This window comes from Aquila chrysaetos, chromosome 5, assembly GCF_900496995.4.
Source record: "Aquila chrysaetos chrysaetos chromosome 5, bAquChr1.4, whole genome shotgun sequence".
NCBI classification, from domain to species: Eukaryota; Metazoa; Chordata; class Aves; order Accipitriformes; family Accipitridae; genus Aquila; species Aquila chrysaetos.
Window position 1 is genome coordinate 64,675,516 of NC_044008.1, and position 19,806 is coordinate 64,695,321.

Consider the following 19,806-nt stretch of genomic DNA (forward strand, 5'->3'; position numbering starts at 1 on the left):
CAGCCCAGGGCAGCTCCAGCACCTCCACACAGTGCATGAGGATGATGCCATGCACTGGGGCACACGTTTAGGGACCACAGATATCACGTTCCAGTTTCATGTTTGTAGCCACTGGTGATCTGAAGCAGTCATACTTTTTGCTCCTCTATGTATCTGCCCCTGGAAGTGCTCCAGTATTGGGATTGGTTCTCCATTTTGGTGCAAATTAACTGGAACGAGGGTAAAATCCTGCTGTCTGGTCTTCCCAGAAACTCATCGCAGACTTTCTCCTCTCTCTAGCTTATGATCAGGGCCACCTCCCACAATACAGCAGCATTTAAACAGATATTTGCTTTCAGTGGTATATATTTTAGGCAGTCTGGGATTGAAACCTGGATGCTCAGAGAGAGCATAGAGCACTGGTAGGGCACCCCGCCCCGGGGGCTGGCGGAGCACGAAGGGGCATCACCATGGGCAAGGATGTTCTGCCATCCATATCCCAGGTGAAGTGCACTTGCTGGGGGTCTCTGGTCTGCTACAGTCTCCAGAAGTTAGCTTAGAAGGTCATTAACCAACACCCCCCTCAAAAAAAAAAAATTTAAAAAGACGGAAAAAAGAAGAAAGAGAGAGAGGTTTGTCTCTGCCTGGTGATAAGATCACAGCAAAATCACCTCCATGCCAAAAATTTCCTTAAGCTGCAGCTGTCTTCAAGCTCTGGGGAAGTCAATAATTTTACATATTGCTCCCACCCAGGCGTGTTTTGCTGCCCCTGCACACCCAGACTCTTGGGGCGCGGGGCTGGGCAGATGCTGTGCACCCCAGCCCCGCGGCAGTGCTGAGGGAGGGAGGCTGCTTCTTAGCCTGGGCCCCCCATTCTCCTCCAAAAAACCACATCAGCACTCCCAGAGCCCTTTTCGGCAAAGCTCCCCTCTCTTCTAGGACGGTCTTTTGGACTTTGCTGAATCGGTAGAGACTAACTTGCATTTAAAGGCAAATTCGAAACAGACCCAGTTTAGGGAAGGGGAGGTGAGGAAAGGGCTTTTGACATATCTTCCAATGGGCTGGGAAGACATCTGGACATAAACAAGACAGCACCTCGCCGGGCAGAGGCCTGACCTGGCGTACAAACCCCGGAGCGCGGCTCTGATGTGTCCGCTTGGCATCCTCAGGCCAGCCAGGAGCACCCGCTCCCGCGGGAGATGCACCCAGGGCCCTGGGGGTGCCCCAAGTGTCACGTTCCCACAGACACTCTCCCACAAAAGCACCCACCAGTTGCTTCTTCCACCCAAATGAGTAGAACCAGGACCCAAAGCACCACCTCCCAGAAGGACAACACCAGGTGAGCCGGTTTAGAGATGTGTCTCCACTGCAACAGGACACCTTCATCACTTTTAGCACAGGAGGGAGGAACAGCCCCATGAATGGATGAGCTGAAAAAGCATGCAGAAAGGGTAAAAGCCATGACAGAAACTGCCAGCACTGTGTGGGGCTCGCAGAGGTCAGGGTGAGATGCTCTGTTGACTCCAGGGAGCCAAAGACATGGGATGGAGGAGGCTCAGCCAAAGACCCTCTGAAGAACCTTAAGCTCTACATTGCAGCGTGGAAACCTGCCCCCCCCCAGTGCCTTCAGAGGGGAGATCTAGCTCACAGCTGAGTCCCAAATCCATGGATGATCCAGCGTATTAGGAAAATTCAGACAGTGTTGATTCCCTGACAGGAGCTCTGCATTTCTGAAAAATCACGTCCTTGCAATGGTTAAATTTGGGGCTGACCACCTTCAAAACTGTGTTTTGGGTTTGGTTTTTCAGCAGAAACACATCCATAAGCAATCCTGAAGGGCAGGTTCGGACTGTGGTTTTTCAGAATTGGCAGGGTGCAACACAATAGAGGGGAATTTGCACCCTATTAAAAAAAAAAAAAACCAGACTAAACCCCAGTTCTCCATCACAAGTCTCAGACTAAGAACAAAAGTTACTAAATTCATTTGCATAGTCAGACCTTTGCATATCTCCAAGACAGAGGAAAGAAAAGGAATAATTTGCCTTCCCCATAAATATTTTCAAACTGTTGAGATAATTTCCTGCTTCAGATCAGTTCTCAAGAGTGAAAAGTCCTCCAGGCTGTCAGGTCCTGAACATTAAAACAAAGGTCAGTCCTGCTCATCCACATGCCCTGTTCTGATTTTAAGCATATTAAAACGAAAAGGCTTTTTTCTGATAGAAAAAGAGATATTTTTCAGTTAAACATACACTTCTCAGAGCATCACAAATCAGTGGCCTGGATTTGTGCCCCAGGAGCTATCATTGCAATTTTTCACAGGCACTTGGGGTGTTAGGGGGGCTCTCCCCACTGTGGATGCTTTAGTGTCTGGTAAGGGCTGTGCACACCGAAGGGATCCCCCTCTGCTGAACTTTTTCTAGAGTTTCTCTCTCATCTACCCAACTGCCTCATTTAATGAGGTTTGTGGCAACCTCATTATCTTTGAGACTTTTGCTCTGCTGCCAGATTTGATTGAAATATTATTAGTGGGAAAATACACTTGTAGGAACCTCATTTCCTCAGGAGCCAGGCTAAAAACACATCAGGAGGAGAAAATGTTTGCCTTTTTTTTTTTTTTCCCCTCAATAAAAGTATTTTCCAACCCACATTTTCTCATGCAATATCTCCCATGAGAGCAGGTTGAGCCTTACTTTGCTTTAGAGCTGTGAGGACACCATGCCCAGGGACTGTGCCCAACTAAGCTGCTCTCTGCGTGGCCAGTGCAGCCCCCAGGGGTCTTTGACAAGACTTGACATTTTTCAATGGAAAAATAAAAGGGATGACATCCTCCATGACAAAACCCAAGTCCTGTCAGCAAAGCAGGGAGAAGGAAGCTCCAATGCTTCATCCCTGGGCATTTCAGCATCCCCACCACTCTCTCTGGCAGCTTCTCCGTCTCCGCTGCAATCACCCAAAAGGTGGAGCTCCAAGACGACAGGGGAATTTTTAACAATTTTCCAACAAGAGGATTTTTCGAGCATTTTGGAAAGTGCTGCCATAATTGTCTTATTGTCTGTATCACTAATGCCCGCCCATAGTGCGCCTGCCCAAAAAGTGGATTTATTACCGTGGTTCAAAGCCCCCTCTGGATTAGCGGCGACTCTTGCTCAGTGGAGGCATTGTGGGCCCCGTCTGTTACTTGTTATGGAGAAGACAAAGACAAGGTCTAATCTGTGAAATTTGGCCCAAACCACAGGGCGCCAAAGCCCTTGGCTTCCCTGAGTGCCAGTTCAGGAGGAAGAAATGGGAGAGCCCTGAGAAGCGGCGCAGGAGGAGGGACACTGTGAAACGCCAAGAGATTATTTGGCTTTGCCTGATAAAAGGGGGAATTCATTTTCTGCTGGCAAGAAACCTTTAAATCTCCAAGAGAATGTGCTGAGGGACATTGTGCATGAACATGATCCTTTGGAGAACTAAATCCAGTTCACAATATCGCAGACAAGCTGACGATCTCATTGCAAAGCAGTTAACAGTTAATATTTAAAGCCATTATTAGTATTCAGAGTTAACACAGAGACATTTCAACCTCTGCTTCTGGTTAGCAAACTAGCTGGGGCCAGACTGGGTGGGTACACACTAAATACCACAGTTTCTTTTCCTTGTGACATAAATCTGTGGGATTTGCAGAACGTGCCACCCATGGTGGAGATGCTCTGCCATTAAATATGGTCTCACCCATCCCCGCAGGATCCCGTCCCCAGAGCCAGCATAAACCTTTCCGCATCACTCAGGTGCACAGATTTCAGATTCTAACTCTCCTCACCCACAGACAAATAACCAGGGTAGGTCTCCAAAGGAAGGAGTGTTGCTTGTTTTGATTTGTTTGCCCAAAGAGAGGAGCCAAAGCAAATCTGCTAAAAAAAGCCTGCTCAGGTCAGGTCTTTGGGACAGCTTCAAAGCTGGGGTCACCTTTGAGTTGGATTACAGCTACAGGGGGACAACTGAACCCACCCCAGGAGTTTCTCACACCTTGCATTCCCCAGGGCAGATATGTTCATTGGAACCAGGATTTAAAGTACCTGAGTTACTAAAGACAGTGGAACAGGAAAAAAAAAACCTGTAATAATAATATCTGAACCATACCTCTAAATACTAAAACATAAGACTAAGTGAAATATGTTTACTGCATCAGGATGACGCAGGCTGCATTATTGAAGCAACAGGCAAATTTAAGTTGAGTTGTTTTGACATTTTGCTGTTTAAAATATTGTCAGAATCAAAGCATTCACACAAGAAGCTTGATTTTGGTGCATTTTCTTCCAGCAGAAAGCTTCTGTAGCCACATTTTTTACTCCAGTTGGAGTCTTTGGAGGAAAGAAAGCAAGCAACCAAAGGGAGGCAATTTTGGCCATGATTCTGGAAAAGCATTTAAAAGCATGGTTAAATATAAATGTGTACCTAAGGCATATTGGCTACGTGGGACTTAAATTCTTACTTAAAACTGAGTGTGATTTCCTGAAGAAGGTTCTTTCTCAATACAGGAACCTTCATCAGTGACTATGGCAAATTAAGGTGGTTTTTTCCAGTTTAATGAATTGCTTAGCGCATGGTGTAATGTAAAGCAGTCACGCTTTGGGCTTTTAAATCTGGAAGCCCTACGACATATGTTATCATTGCAGATACAGTGTGACAAGAGGAAATCTGGACACCCTGTGAAATCAAGCCTTTTTCTGTTGTTCAGTCAAATGGATTTTTCATCATTCTGAAAACCTCCCAAGGAAACAGCTTCCCTGAAAACAGGAAGATGATAATTCTCAAAAAATGCAGGTCCTTTCAGGTACCTTCTCAAAAAAGGTCACACTTGAAAAGAGCTAAGCCTGGAGATTTATCCCTCTGTTTACCTTTGAACACAAGTGTGTGTGGGTAGATTAACAGCTGGGAATACCTCCTACCAAAATTCAGGGGTGGAAAAATATTTGCATTTTTGTCATGCTATTTGTCAACCATTGGTGGGCCAGACACATCCCAGCAAGTTCAGCCACTTTTCCAGGGCACTTTGCATCGTTTCATGCATGGTCCTAAGATTTGCTTTCAGGTATTTTTTAGTCCCAAACCAACCAAATCTCAGCTGAAGCACAGAAATGCATCGTTGCCTATGCTCAAGCGGACGATGGTCTGCCTCAGCAGATTCGTGCATATAATAGTGGCTTGTCTTGGAAGCTTCAGACAGAGATATAAAACTATATGACAGACAGTTTTGCAATAGCATGCCCCCGGGGGAAATCTCTTCCTAACTGCAGGCAGTTAGTAGCTGGCTTGGAGTGCTTATATCCGTATATATATTAATCCCAGCTAATGTAACTACAGATGTTCTCATTCATAGGCCTATCTAATCCTGTTGGGCCTTTGCCATGGTGTCTCGTAGCATGAGTTCTACGAGTTAATTACGTGCAGTGCAAAGAAGCATTTCCTTTTATCATTGAAAAAGGTTGCCTTTTAAATGCATTGAATGTCCCTTTGTTCCTGTATTTTAAGGACCAGTGAAGAGGAGCACCTGTCTGACCTTCTCGGCGCTGTGCATTACTTGGCATCCCTCCATCGTCTCTTGGCAAGGCATTTCTAATCTTTTCCATCACCCTCAGATGGGTGCCTCTCCGTGCCTTTCACTCCAGTTTCCCAGCTGAGGACATACTATTGATTTCTATAGTGTCATGATATTATATTCAGCGTTACTCTCTACCCCTTTCATAATACAACCTACTATCTTGTTGCTCTTCTGAGCTCCGTTGCAATCAGCCAGATGTTTCATTGACTCCTAGATCTTTTCCTGGAGTGGTTGCAGTTAATTGGGACCCTTCAGCGTGTATGAGCCATCCTGTTCTCTCCTTCCAATTATGCCTCCTTCTGCACACTGTTTTTTGTCTGCTATCCCCTCATCCATTCGGCCAGTTTGGGTCGGTCTTGCAGAAGACCTACGTGGTCTCCTCACGTCTGGCCTAGCCAAGCTGAAAGTGGTCACCTAGAAATGCTGTTAGCTCCCTGCTTTCCAGGTCATGGTTATTATATAAGAAAAATCAGCTTCTGTGGGCAGAGGCAGCCCCATTGCTACCCTCATTCCCCATTAAAACCTTACCATGTATTCCTGCTCCTTGTTTTCTCCTCCACAGCCAGGTTTTTAAGCAGGAAATAACTTCATTTTTCATTAGTAATTCCAGGTTATCTCTACCACAGACACTTATCAAAGATTTTTCTTAAAGACTTTCTGAAAGAATTAAATCATGACAGTTATTTCCCTTCCCCCTGATGCTGTGTAAACTAACAGACTAAAGACATACTGTTTTCTTGTACCAACATCATTCCTGTTTACTCCTCTGACATCACACTCGCTGCGCCATTGCATCCTCCTCTATGGGGTGATCCTTTTAAGCAAGACATGAGGATACAGAGGATAAATCAGCTGTTATACCCCTTATTATCTCAAAGGATGTCCCAGGCCCCCTCCTTTCCTGATCAGTGAGGTTTTCTCAGCTCTGGTGCCTCATGGTCTCTCCTCTGCTCAGTGCAGGGGACTGCTGATATTCTGCATCACAGTAGGGGATGGACAAACGCTTGCACCCAGGGAAGTCCAGTCATGAAAATGTGTTTTGTGAATCAGAAAGGCAGTGAGGATGCCAAAGGGGTGTTTGCACCAATCGCACCCCCTTTGCGACTCCAGTGCAATCTTTCCTCAATTTGGGGTTACAACCCAAAGGAATTTGAACTGTACTGGAAAAATCAGCATTAACCACCAGCAGCCCAGCTACTTCATGGCTGGGGAAGAAGAGCCTGTAATTGCTGGCTGCAAGTGTTTGCACTGGCCAGGGAACTGCAAATTGCCTTTGATTGCTCCTAATTGCTGGCACTGGTTCAGTTCCTCCGGGACAGGGACTGCAAATGTACATCTGCAGACACTGCTTAGACCACCTCCTGCCTCCCTGCGCCAGGAGGGTTGACTTGCTGCTGATTCGGAGAGTTTTCTGGAAGATAGAAAAGTCAAAATGGGGTCAGGCATTCAAGGAGCAGGAGCGCTGCTGCCCAAGGCAGTCATCCCAGACAGTCCTGTGCTGCAACAAAGAGGTGGGGACCAGTGGCAGAAAGCACATCCCTACACCCAGAGGGGATTTACCCCACAGTGTGTCAGAGGGAGCTATCAGCGATCAGCCAGGGATTTCTCCTGGTGAGGTCCTGGACCGAGGGCTGGTGATTCCCAGCTCCTCCGCCACTTGTCTACTCTGTAACCTTGGGCACATCCTGCGTGCCCCTGGGAACACAGCTAACACCCGTGCTGCAGAGCCCTCACAGGAGCCCGGCTTGGGGAGAGAGTAGACAACCTCAGACAGATATGGCTGTAAAAATAACCACGGCAGCTTTGGACAAGTTGTGCTGAGGCATTACCTCATGAGGGAAAGAAGCAGAGGCATCGCTATTTATTTATGTGGTGTCCAAAAGAGTGCTCAGTGCTCTGCAGCCCTTCCTCCAAGAGCCTGATTCTGTAAATCTTACTCATCACGAAGGCTTTTTTTTCCTTTTTTTTTCCTCTTTTTTTTTTTCCCCTCTCTCTTCCAAGCGGTCCCACTGAAATCAGTGCAATCCGTTCACATGGGGGAGGATTACTCACAGGATGGGGGTTTGCAGGCAATGCCTGAAACCAGCACTCGCAGCCCCAGAGGGGACGCCTGAAACATGAGGCATGTTCCTCCCCATCCTCCTGCCCTTTGCCTCTTCTTGTGTAACCCTTCCCTGATTTGCTTATTTTTGTATTAACTCCTGCCTCTCTGCTCTTCTTTAACTCTTTTCTCTCCTGTTTCTTCTTTAGGCTCTTGCTTAATGTATTTTTACTTCCTCTCCCCCAGCAATATCGAAGCCATCCCTTGGGGCTGCAGCGTGCAGGTTTTCCCACCTAAACGTCGCCCTGCTCTCTGCGCTCATCACCAGCCACACTGATTTAATGCTAAAACTTCTCCAATCAAAACTGCATTTCATAGAAAAGCAAGTTTTCCACTACGGGCAGGCGGCTGGTTCCCAGAGGCAGCTCAAGGGAAGGGGGGAGAGTAGGACATTTAATCAAAAACCCCAAATCAGAAGTGTTAGGGAAGGAGGAGAAAAGAAGCAAAAGCTTTGTTGTTTGGGTTTTTTTCCCTCCCATGTGAAAAATCATCAGGTTTTGGCAAGGCTCAGTCTCTTCCTGTCCAGCACTGGTGGAGGCGAGGGACGGCGGCAGTTTGCTCGTGCTCTGGGGTGGGCTGCATGGGGACGGGATGCCCCGTGCAGGGAGAATGGGACATCCCAGGGCAGGGGGGCTCCAGGTACCATGCAAACCCTGCTGGGAGGGGACTAGCCTGGCAGCTGCTGTCCCGTAAAGGTCAAACTGGGGGCTGCTGGTGCAGGGAGCAGGAGCAGGATGGTGCTGGGGTGGGTTGGAGGGAAGCTCCAGCCAAGCACCAAAACTTGGACACCCAACACAAATGAATGCGGGACGTGATCTGCCGTCCCCAAACGAGGCAGATTTAGTGTGTCCCAGAGCCAGGGAGGTGCAAGACAAACCAAGAAGCATTGTAGGGTCCAGCACAAACCCTCATGGGAGTGATATGCTCAGTTTGAGGGATTTGGGGGTGTTTGAAAGCCAAGCCCAGCTGCTGGAGCCCACGGAGACACTCGCACTGGTCCTGACCCACAGAGCAGATCCCTCCAGGTTTTGGGCAGCAGGGCAGGTTTTCCCCCAAACCCTCTTTTTGGCAGGCAGCTCCCCTGAGGGGCTGAAGGAGAGCAGGATCAGTGCTCCCCAGGGAGGGTTTTGGCTGGCTCCTTCCCGAGGATGCTGCACAAGAAAAGGAAAGCTTTCCTGCCTTTCCCTGCCACCACTCAGCAGGGGCAGACCACAGTCTGGCACGGCGCTTGCAGCTCTTAGAAATCAGGGCTGTTAACAAATGTGCGAGGCCATAATCCTTTTGAGGCAGTGATGATAACAAGCCCTGATGCTTTTTTTTTTTTTTCGGCTTTTTTTTTTTTTTTTTAACAAACAGCTGCGCCGGTAAGTCCCACTGTGGGAAATGAGATGGTGAATGATTTCAAGTGCAGTATTTACATCCCCTGCCAAACCCTTCACATCTGCCCAGCTCTGCAGTCAAGCCTCTATCCATCTGGCCAGGAACAGCAGGTCCTCCAGCCTGCCTGCATCCCACAAGGGCATTTCCTTCCTGCGCCCACAGTGCCAGCTGCCAGGGATGCTGCTCAGCGGGGAAGGGCTCAAGCAAAAGCACTGAAAGGAGGGTGGTTTGGTTTGGTTTTTTTTTTTTTTCTTGTAGCGCACGTGAAATGAATTCCCAACATCTCTGAAAGCAATTGCTTCCTGCCTAAGATCTGTGTGCTGAAGGGGTGATGAAATGCTCCTTGATTTTGCACCTCTTCCTTACAGCCCTGCCGCTGCTCCAGGGAGCCCAAGGGAGTTTGAAGCCAGCTGGGGTGGGGGCAGCGGGTGCTGTGGCTCCTGGAGTCCTCCAGCAGTGCTGCCTTGCCTGCTCCCCTCCTCTTCAAGTCCTGCAAACTCTTGATCTCAGCACCCGTGGGATGAGGCAGTTGCAGTGTCCACGGGTGGGGATCCTTGAGCAGGGACACCCCACGCTGCCTCCCCGGATCTGTAGAGCACTCCTTGCCCTGGGCAAGACGGCCTGGCTGCAGTTCCATCTGCGCGGCGGGACCAGCTGTGGCCGGGCCACCCCTTCCCTGGTGCTATCCCCTGTGCGCCCAAGCGACGGCCACGTGCACCCTCTCTGCCAAACGCCACCTCTGTTTCAGGTCAGTGTGGTCGCTGGCTGGACGGGTCGTTGGCCGGAGGTCCAGCGCCAGCTGCGGAGAAGGTGTGGAGCCGTGCCACGAGAGCTGCCGGCAGCCCGCGGCGCTCGCCCCGCTCCCCGCCAACGCCGCAACACCACCTGCGCCTGCTCTCCTCTCCCCCTGACCCTCTTGTTGTGTGTTCCCCCCACAGAGTGCGATTGCCATCCCGTGGGCGCCGCCGGCCAAACCTGTAACCAAACCACGGGCCAATGTCCCTGTAAAGACGGTGTCACCGGCATCACGTGCAATCGATGCGCCAAAGGCTACCAGCAAAGCCGGTCTCCCCATTGCCCCCTGCATAAGTAGGTGGATCGCTCTTTCGATGTCTGTAGATTAGAGATATTAACCTTTATAAATGCACAGGAGCCACTGCCCAGGCTGGGCAGCTACTAACCCCACCACATATATGCCAAAGGGCAGTGCTCAGGTACCCCTGCCAGCCACACTGCCCACAGTAGGGCATACAGTCCAAACTTCACCCCTAACCTCCAACTAGCTTGTCTGTCTTGTTGGGTGGGTTTTGTGAGTGCATCTACAGCCTAATTTGCTGGTAATTTGATACTGCTTCACAGGGCAAAGGTGCCCTGAGAGCACATTTGTTTTGGGGTACCACATCAGGTCTGGATGCTAAGGCAGATGGCTACAAACTGGTTTTTCACTCCAAAATCAGGCTGTGCTGCACTGGCACAGAGCTCAAATCAGAGGAGCTGCTGGTTTGATGGAGTTGCCATCACAGTAACACAGCCAATAGCACCTGGGTTGCTAAAGGGGATCTTACACTCACACAACCCACCCAGAAACATAGGGTGTTTTACCGTTTGCTTCCTTGAGTTTGCTTTTTAGTTTGCCTTCCCAAGGCTGCTCTCATCCTCTGCTCCAAAAACAACAGCAGCAAGCACCAGGTACAGCTCCCAAAATCTCTCCGTTGCAGCATTTGCTCTGCAAACATCCACATCCCCACTCGGTCCCTGTCGAGCGCTCGCTGCCTGGACGAGGTGTGCTTTAGTCCAGTGCTCCTCTCTGCGGCCTGTTGGTTTTGCTGTTGTTGGATCATTCAGTAGCTCATGCACCTTGCGCGAGGCATCTCCACCTGCCCTAATGAAAAGAAGCGTCAAAATTACGGTGCCTGGGGTGGGCTGAGAAGCAGGGGCTGTTCCCCTCGAGGTTGACTCCCTGCTGCTAAAAGGGGAAAAAAAGCCCAATGGGAAAAGAAAAGTGAGGGTTGAAAGAATCAAGTCTTTGTTGGGAACCCACAGTCTGCTCCCGCACTGTCCCCTCGCAGCATCTGCCTCTCAGGACAGCCATTGCCAAATTATGGGGCAGATACCCTTTCTCCACCTTCTCCTGCTGAAGAAAACATACATTCCAGGGTGGTTTTTGGTCACTTGAGATTCATTCTTCCCCGTGTCGCAATGGGACGGCAAGAGCTCAGACCAGATGCTTGTTTCCCCAAGACGTTACAGTCATGGCTCCAGTATGCTTTGCAGCAAGTATGCGCAAAGGTTTATCATTAATCATTCCCCAGGGCCATGGTAAATCAGAGAGTAAATTGTTCCTTGCATCACTTCCCTTGGGATTCATTGCACTAAATAAAGACAGACACAGAATTTCAACACGATCCAACTAGGCGTTGGGAGCCGGGCTGTGCTCATGCCAGCTGCCGAACTGGTGTGCTCAAGGCTGCCTGCTGGCATGAGCCTGGCAGGGCTGCCTTGCCCTGGCCCTGCAACCCGGCCACCATCCTGGCAGCCGTGAGAGCCCCTTACTTCTGTGTCACTGCAAAACATCCTTTCCAAAGGGCCAAAACTTTTGTTCACATGTGTTTCAAGCAACACTCTGGCCTGGCTATCAAGCCGCTGTGCAGTTTGGGGGAGTTTGATCTGCACATACGATGCCAAAGCAATTAAAGTGAGGATATGAGCAACTCGCAATTCTCTTATCTTAGAAAAACCCAAACCAGCACATTTTCATCCTTGAAAAATGTCAGTGTGTGTGTGTGTGTGTGTGGAAGTAGTTCACACATTCTTTATACACTTGTAGTGGAGGGCACTTGCTCTTCATCCCTACCCACACTGCTCTCCCATCTGGCACTGGGAGGGCACAGGAACACTGCAGCTAGCAAGGTGCTGTCCACCTTGTCTGCAAGAGCACAGTTACTCTCTGATTTACCACTGCTTATATTTTCCTTGTCCCAAAGACTTATAGTCATGCAAAAATCACCTTGTGGGGAATGAACAAGACACCAGTGGGGTCTGTCTGCACCACAGCCCGTGCCAGCAGGCACAAGCACCCATCCAGCTGCCAGCTTCAGGACGGCTGTGCTGGCTGTTCATGTACTGCCTGACTATGCACCATGTGTTTCACATGGGCTTGTGCCTGTGTTTAATTGCATGAGGGTGAATGATTCAAAAAGTCATCTAATACTAATTGGGCTGCACCCCTATGAGCTGCCGTCACTGCAATGCAGACAGACCCCAGCAAACACTGCCTCTGTGGCCAGGCAGGTTCCTAAGAGCAAAAGTAGAAGGAGGCAGATGCTGACCCCTAGCTCATGCCTAAATTCCACTTTAAAAATGGACTGGTAGGGTGTTCCCCCACCAGGATTCCCAGGGATGCACAGAAATTGCAGGACTCTGCCCTAAATGCACAAAAGATGTCAGTAATGAGATCTGCATATGTGCACTGGGGAAAAGAGATCATCTTGCCAAAGTTGGGACCATATAATGCGCTCCATCTGCAGTCCATCCTTTTTAACTTCAACAAACACAGTCAGACTTGGGCCATGAAGATCCAGAACATTATGTGGTTTCAGCTATGCAAAGCCAGCCCCAAATCAAAACCAGGGACCGTTGCATTGGCACCAGCTATGTTTGTGTTTCCTTTAAATGTGTGAGATAACACTTGAATTCCGGCAGATAGATGCAATGCTTTACCTGCATCTTATCTCACATAAGAGGAGTGGTAGCACTGCCTCAGACATGGAGGGAACCAGCAGCTGGAAGGAACAACCCAGGGACAGGGAGAGGCAGCAATGCTCCCATTGCCTGCTGGGGCTGGGGACCACACGGCAGGCAGCCACACCGCCCTGCCTGGCTTATGCACTCTCCGAGCCTCTGCAAGAGCACCCTTCACCCTGGGATCCAAACTGGGACCTAGCAATTGCAGCAGGTTGTGTCTGGGCAGCATAGCAATTGCTGGCTGTCGCACCCTATCAATTATCTGGCTGGCTGTATCTTCTTTTCTTTTTAGCCGCAAGCCAAAATTTTTTGTTTAAAAAACCCTTTCCCACACCCTCTTGGGAGGTCCAGTTCCCCAGTGGGTATGGTCCTGGTGTGCTGGTTTCTGGGGCTCTTGCAAGGCTCCTTGCTGGAGGACATAGTTGGGAAACACCCCTTGCTGGTAGACATGGTTGGGAACAGAAAATGCAGTGTGTGCAGGGACCAGTCTCTTTGGGATTTGGAGTAATACCTCCTTCTTTTATCTCCTCACCTTTCCTGTCTGCTTCTCGCTGTCCTGCACAGAGATCCCCGCCGCTCCCCCCACCACCGCCGCCAGCAGCACGGAGGAGCCTGCAGGTACGTTGTCTCTTCTTTTAAAGCATCGTGGTGGTAAATGGCTTTTAAGCAATCATCTGCCTGAGATGAAATTGCATTAAATTAATACATAAATTCTGGTTTTTGTACTGGGACAAGTGGTTTCCTTCTATGCCCCAAATGTCCGAGTGTTTGAAACAAGTGTGCTGCAACCCAAGAGATGGGTGTTTCTAGGAGCATGTGGGAGTGTAGAGAAGATGCAGAAAGATTTTCCCAGAGGTGCTAAATCTATAAGCACACAGAGGTTACCCAATGTGGAAGCAATGCTTGATGAAAAAGAGGTAAGGACTCAAGACCACCACCAGTTGATTATTAAAGTTTAGTGGTTACCTTCTCAAGAGGCTCAGAGAACAGTTCTGCCACATTTTTCTGGTGGAGAAGGATTAGAGAACCAAAAATCCACCAAAAGAGAACAAAAACCTAAGTGTTTACTGCTGCATATGACCATTTCCTTTATTTGCCTAGATCTGTGCGTTTCTTGTGCTAAGCAATCTTAGGTGCTGATGTGACCTGTGTATGTTATAGCAATGTGTCTCCTGTCCGGCTTTGTGGGTCCTCAGGGTGGGACACAGCTGTGGTTAGTGGCATTGCTGGGGCCAGTTGTCCTCAGAGGTGTCTCAAGGCCAGTGACTGTAAGAGCAGGGGAAGCATCTTAGCTTGGAGCAATGGACTTGGATCACCATATTTATGCAAGCTGCAATACAGAGGATCATCCTGAGAAAGCTTTGGCATGTCACGGTGTGTGTATCCTCCTGTTTCCACTCCCCTTGTCCTTGTGCCAAATACAACCCATGCAATGCTGACCTGGGGCTCAACATGTCTCTTTGTATGCCCCATCTCCACCACCACACCTGCACCAACACCCCACCAACCTCCCCTCCTGATTTACACCCCTAGAGGGGCCGACACCCGCCCCCACCATGCCACTGGGGGACTTTCCTGTCCCCAGGTCCCTCGGGTCGGATGGGTCTGAGCAGGATGACAGCAGGAGCCAGAGAGCCCTGGGAAAGCGTGACTTATCCCACCCTGCTGCCTGCAGGTTCCTGGGGTATTTGAACAGCGCCACGGCTGTGAAGGACACAAGGTGTAAAGGCTGTTTACTTTTGTCTCACCAGTGTAGGAGGATTCATAAATTAAGGATTTTGTACTAAAAGTGAAGGACGTCACCTTGAATTGAACTTTGAGCCAAGGCTCGTCCCATGGCAGGGCTTTTCATGCAGGCTGTGCGTGTTGCTGTATGCTCAGGAGTTCTTCCCGGGATGGGAAACCCAGGGAGCAAAGGGACAACAAGGTCTTCAGTCCCCAGCATCACAGGAAGGTAAAGCTCAGGGTTTTCTGTAGGACTGATTTAAAGGACAAGTTCTACCACCTGTAAACACAGTAGCAGCAACTCCGTGTTTCAGTGTCTTCTCTTAGGCTGGTATGAGCAAGAAATATCTTGGAGCCTCGGGTCTGTGCCTATTGCTTCACATGTGCTTCTTAAAGCATCTCCACTGACCTGAAGGGCTGAAAGGAGCACGAAGACACACCAAAAACCTGGCCCAGCCAGCATGCTTCCAGCTCAGGTGCTGGTGATCAGCCCTTTTGCTTCTTTGCCTTATAAACTGGGTGCAGATGTGAGATGTGAGGTTTGGTGAGTCCATCACAATGAAGTATAGGGCTATTGGGAACACAGACCATCCCACCTAACCTGAAGCCAAGCAGGAGCAAGTCTTCTCTTTCTTACAGCACTGTTTGCTGACAATACCAGCCTCTGTTACCCGCTTCCATCAGGAGACATATTCTTCCCCAACTCCTCAGGAGCTTAATTACGTGCCATAGTGCATCCTGCCATCTTCTTTCAGCCACAGAGTGCTCCTCCTCAAAGCTCCCATTAAACCTTCCATCTTGTCCTGGCTGCAAGAGGACTCACTGTGGGGATGTCTCCTCCTTGGCCAAGCCCCTGGGACTGGCAGGCACACCCCGAGTCCTCCCATGAGCTTCGTGAGAGCTGGCAGCTCCTGCAGCCTCTGCAACTCTTTCATTTATCCCAACACTGCACTTCGGTGCAATGTTGTAGGTGCATCCCAGCAATGCCAGCTAAACGTGCTGGACGCATGGAGCAGAGCAGGCTTCCTTCTCCCATCTCATTCTGTGAGAGGGAAATTTATGTCTACAACTCCTTGTTTCACCCCCTGCTATAAAAGAAGACCACAGTCTAGCTGAGACTTTTAGATGCTTGAGGGTAGGTTTTTCCCACCCCCAGGGACTGTGCTGCTGATATATGGAAGATTTATAGGCAGATAGAGAATATTAGCTAGTGGTTTAAGGATCCAGTGGGACCAATTGACGTCACAATTTCCAAACTGAGTGTGTTGAGTGGGGAGTCGAGCACTACTCGGCCCTTGCAGCCCTGCAGGGTGGTGCTTTCACCCTCCATCAGGTAATAATAAACCCAAGCAATGTTTAAATACAAAAAGCTCAACAGGTGAAATACCAGATTTCTCACGGGCTCCTGCTATTTAGCAGGAACTTGCAGACTAAATGTTCTGTCTCATGGCCTGGGAACACGGAGATTTTGTGCTCCACACCAGGATCTGTCTGTTCCTCACCCCACAGCCTCTCAAACCTGCTCTGTTCCCACCCTGCTGCAGGGATGGCAGAGCAGACCTCTTGCACCACGATGCCACGGGGCTTATCACAGGCTGTTTGGCAGCTGAGGAGATGCAGAGATGTCTTCTCACAGCCCTTTCTGCAAGGAGCTTGGCTCCTGAGATGAAGTCCTTGTGTGTGGAGCTATAGCATCTCCATGCTGGGATCTCCTCGCACCATCGCTGACCCAGGGAGCAGAAGCAGCCCCAGCACTCACACTGGGGACCTCCCAGCCAGAACCTTGGATGCTTGGTGGAGTCTCCTTTCCTTGGGCTCCTTAATTCCAGGGGCCGGGGCACGTTCCACCCAGTGCAGCTGCCCCAGCCCTTTCCTAAGGCAAGACCTGGCTCGTGCCATCCCCTCCCCTGCTCAAGATCAGGCTGCAGGGCACGGGTGCATTTCTGAGTGAGTAAACAACTGCTTTGCCCATCACCATGGTGTGAAGCATCCCTCAGGGCAGTTTTGCACGCAGCTTGCCCTGCTAAGCCTTCTGTCAGTCCTGGAGCCGGTGGCAAGAAGTGACACTTGAGCAGTGTCCCTGAATTTGAACTGGCCACAGGGGTCTCTCAATGTCTTTTTTTTGCTGTTAGGAGCTCATTTATCTGGGCACATTCCTATTCATGAGTCCAAAGGGGCCTTTCTGAGGACATTCTCTATTTTTCACAGTCTTTCCCTGCCAGTCCCCATGTCCTCTCACATCTTTCCAGAGCGTGACCACAAGAGGGGCTGAATGCAGGCGAGGGCTTGGAGGAAGCGGCGTTTATCCACATCCATCAGCCAACATCCTGGCTTGAAAGGAAAGAGCTGCCAAAGCCCCAGTCCTGCTGCCCCCACGGGTGAGGACTGGTTTGGGGGTGACACATCTCCCACCTGTGTGCTCCGTGCAGATAGCAACACAGCTGGGGAAACAGCTCCTTTCCGTGAACTCCCTGCACTGTCCTGGGCAAATGCCAACTGGGGCAGCTCCATTCGGCCATCCCAAATTCCACGTGCCACCTCAATTGGCCACAGCCCTCGTCAGCGCCTGCCCTGAGCTGATGTGCTGTGGCAGTGTGACTCACAGCAGCCCCGGGCTGCTGCGAGTCACAGCCACCAGCTCAGCACCGGGCACTGTGCTGGGTGGACTGGGGTTGGGGCTGGGGCTGGGACTGGGGCCAGTTCCCCCTTGGCCCCTCGGCTAGCCAGCGAGCAGAGCCACGGTGAGCTAGGCAAAAGCATAGACCCTGCAGCAATAGGACCCTTGAGCAGGATAAGGGGGTGCACAGCCTATTTTAGGCACCAAATGTGGACACTTTGGTGAAGAGCGGGTCCCTGTGCAGCCAGTGGGGAGAGATAGGTGCTTTCTGCCACCCATGCATCTCCCTGGGTGAGTGCCGATAGGGATGGCTGCAGGGATCGGAGGTATGTCGGTCAGGACGTGCCCCTCACCTCTGACCAAAGCTTTGGGTAGGTGTCTACAACATTTCGAGCCTTGCTACGAAGGGACCATCTCACCCTGGTGCTGCTGGCAAAGTTACAGCCTCCAGTCCCAAGCCCCCGCTGATCCTGGGAGCAAACAGCCCCGTTGGGGAAGGAGTGAGTCCCATAACTCTGCATCCTTGTCATGGAGAGAAGGGTTATTTAGGGATCTGCCCAAGCCCAACTGAGTTTGCATAAAGCCAGTAATTGAGAACATCTCAGCAGGGTTAGAGATCTCCCTTCAGCAAAGGAACTCCTCGCCGAGGCTAGGAGAGGATTATCCACGGGCTGGGAGAGAGTCGGGCATCCTGACAACCTGCAAGCCATGAGAAATGACTCGACAGCGTCTCTTGGATGCCCGTGTCGCTGGAGGGCTGGATCTCCCCGCTCTCTGCCCGGAGGGGTGACTGGGGACCAATCTATCTTGCCAGGAGCTGCTCGCGCTGCCTCCTCGTGAAAGCCCAGCAGAGGCTGAGCCAAGCTGAGCAATCTGATGGGCTCAGTGTCCGATCATAATTCTTCTCACTGTGATTTTTATTGGACTTTTTAAGCACCGTTTTGTCCAGGGAGCTTGAACCCTCCATATTTCATCCCTTCCCCTCTGCAGGGAGCAGCAGGCAGCCCTGGCTCTCAGGATCGCTCAGCCCCCACCACCACCCTGAAGCATCCTGCCAAAATTCGTGGTGTTTTCTTGACAAATGCTTAAATTGGTGTGTCTGTGAGCCAGAGCTCCCATGGTATGGGATCAAAGGGGTTACAGAGATGGAGAAAGAAACTAGTGGGAGACTTTTTGGGTACAGCTGGTTCTGGGAGAGATGCTGCTTTATTTCCTTTGCTCATAGCTACGCAGGGCAGAATGTGCCTTCCTCCCCAAAAGCTGAGTTAGCATTACCACCACTCTGAGTCAACGAGGGGTAAATGGCAAAAAAAGCACAGGCCAAAGCTGGCCTTGGTACAAGGAGTGGAACAATGTCGACTTTGGTGTGTGGGGGGGTCCTGCCTGGCTCCGCTTAGCTCTCAGAGTTCCAAATCAATTTGGGGAAAAAAGTGAATTGTTTAGATGAAATGTATACATGCTCTCCCATGCCAGGAGATTGGAGGATGAGGAGGGGATGCTTCACATTTTTGTGGCCAGGTGAGGAAAGCTCTTGCTACCACCCCGTCCTTTTCTGGTCTCATTCAGAGATGCAGAAGGGGCCAAAGTGAAAGGGCAAAAAAAAAATAACAGTGGGGGAAAAAGGTTTACAAACCTCCCAGTCAGTCATTGTCTTATCTGAATCGAATCCAGATTGGCTTGGAAATGATTATCTTAGGTGGATGATTTCAGCTAGTGGGCTTAAATAAAACCAGGTGATTGGATTGGTGCAACTTTGCATGGTTTTCTCCTGGAATTCAGCCTCTGCAGTTTCAAAACCAGATCTGGACTTTCCAAAAGTCATTTGGGCTCAAGGTGTTGCCTGGGCCCTTTTGTTCCTGGCTGGTGAGGAAGAGGCTGGATTTAAGTGCAGAAAAGGGAAAAAATCCCACTCACACTGATCCCTGGGGTTCCCTCAGATGTGCACAGACCAGAAGCAGCTTGGCTGCAGGTTGCAGCTTTCCCAGAGTGCAGAGGCAACCCAGCACGGAGGTGGATGCATGCTGCGGTATGAGAGGATGATTAATACCTTCCGGAAGCAGCTCGGAGAAAGGAGATGGGCAGTCAGGTCTCTGATCTGGAACAATCTCGAATAGTCCTAAGGAAAACCAAAAAAAAAACCAAAAAAAACCCCAAATCCCACGAGCTGTCTGAGCCTTTCAAGACTGTTCCTGCTTCTGTGTCTCACTTAGAAAAAACACACGCAAAGGTTATGGCTTCAGTCCGGGAAAATAGAAACTTTGCAGGAAATAGTAGAAAACATTCACTTGAAAACATTCGCTCCCCGGGGAAGAACTCACCATCCACCTCGCACAGCTGGGCAGTCCCCCGTGCCATCACAGTGCCAAGCCCCCACCGGCACGCCACGCATTGTGAGGACCGTTTGGGACAAGCCACAGCCCCCATCCCACCCACTCCTTCCTTGTGTACCATGTGTGTACCTGCATACTCATACCCCACCCTAACCTCCCCCTGCAACCTCCGTGGTGCTCTCTGGACCCCTCACCACCCTGTACCCACATCCCAGATTTAGGACCCCCCCGATGCCTTCCCATCCCTTCCCATGGCAGAGCTGGAGGCCCCGCATCCTTCTCAGGCTGCAGCTGGCTTTTCACTACTTACAGGCTTAGGCTTTGGGATGAAATTTCCAAATTTTAG

The 19,806-nt window shown here is 50.3% G+C and overlaps 1 protein-coding gene across 1 annotated transcript in view; it reads left to right on the forward strand.

The window, feature by feature from the left end:
- The window catches only part of NTN1 (netrin 1), a 107,582-nt gene that overhangs the window by 61,053 nt on the left and 26,723 nt on the right, over positions 1 to 19,806 (forward strand). The window contains 3 exon segments of the mRNA XM_030016038.1: positions 9,983 to 10,113; positions 10,115 to 10,133; positions 13,353 to 13,406. Coding sequence (XP_029871898.1) covers positions 9,983 to 10,113; positions 10,115 to 10,133; positions 13,353 to 13,406 — 204 coding nt within the window.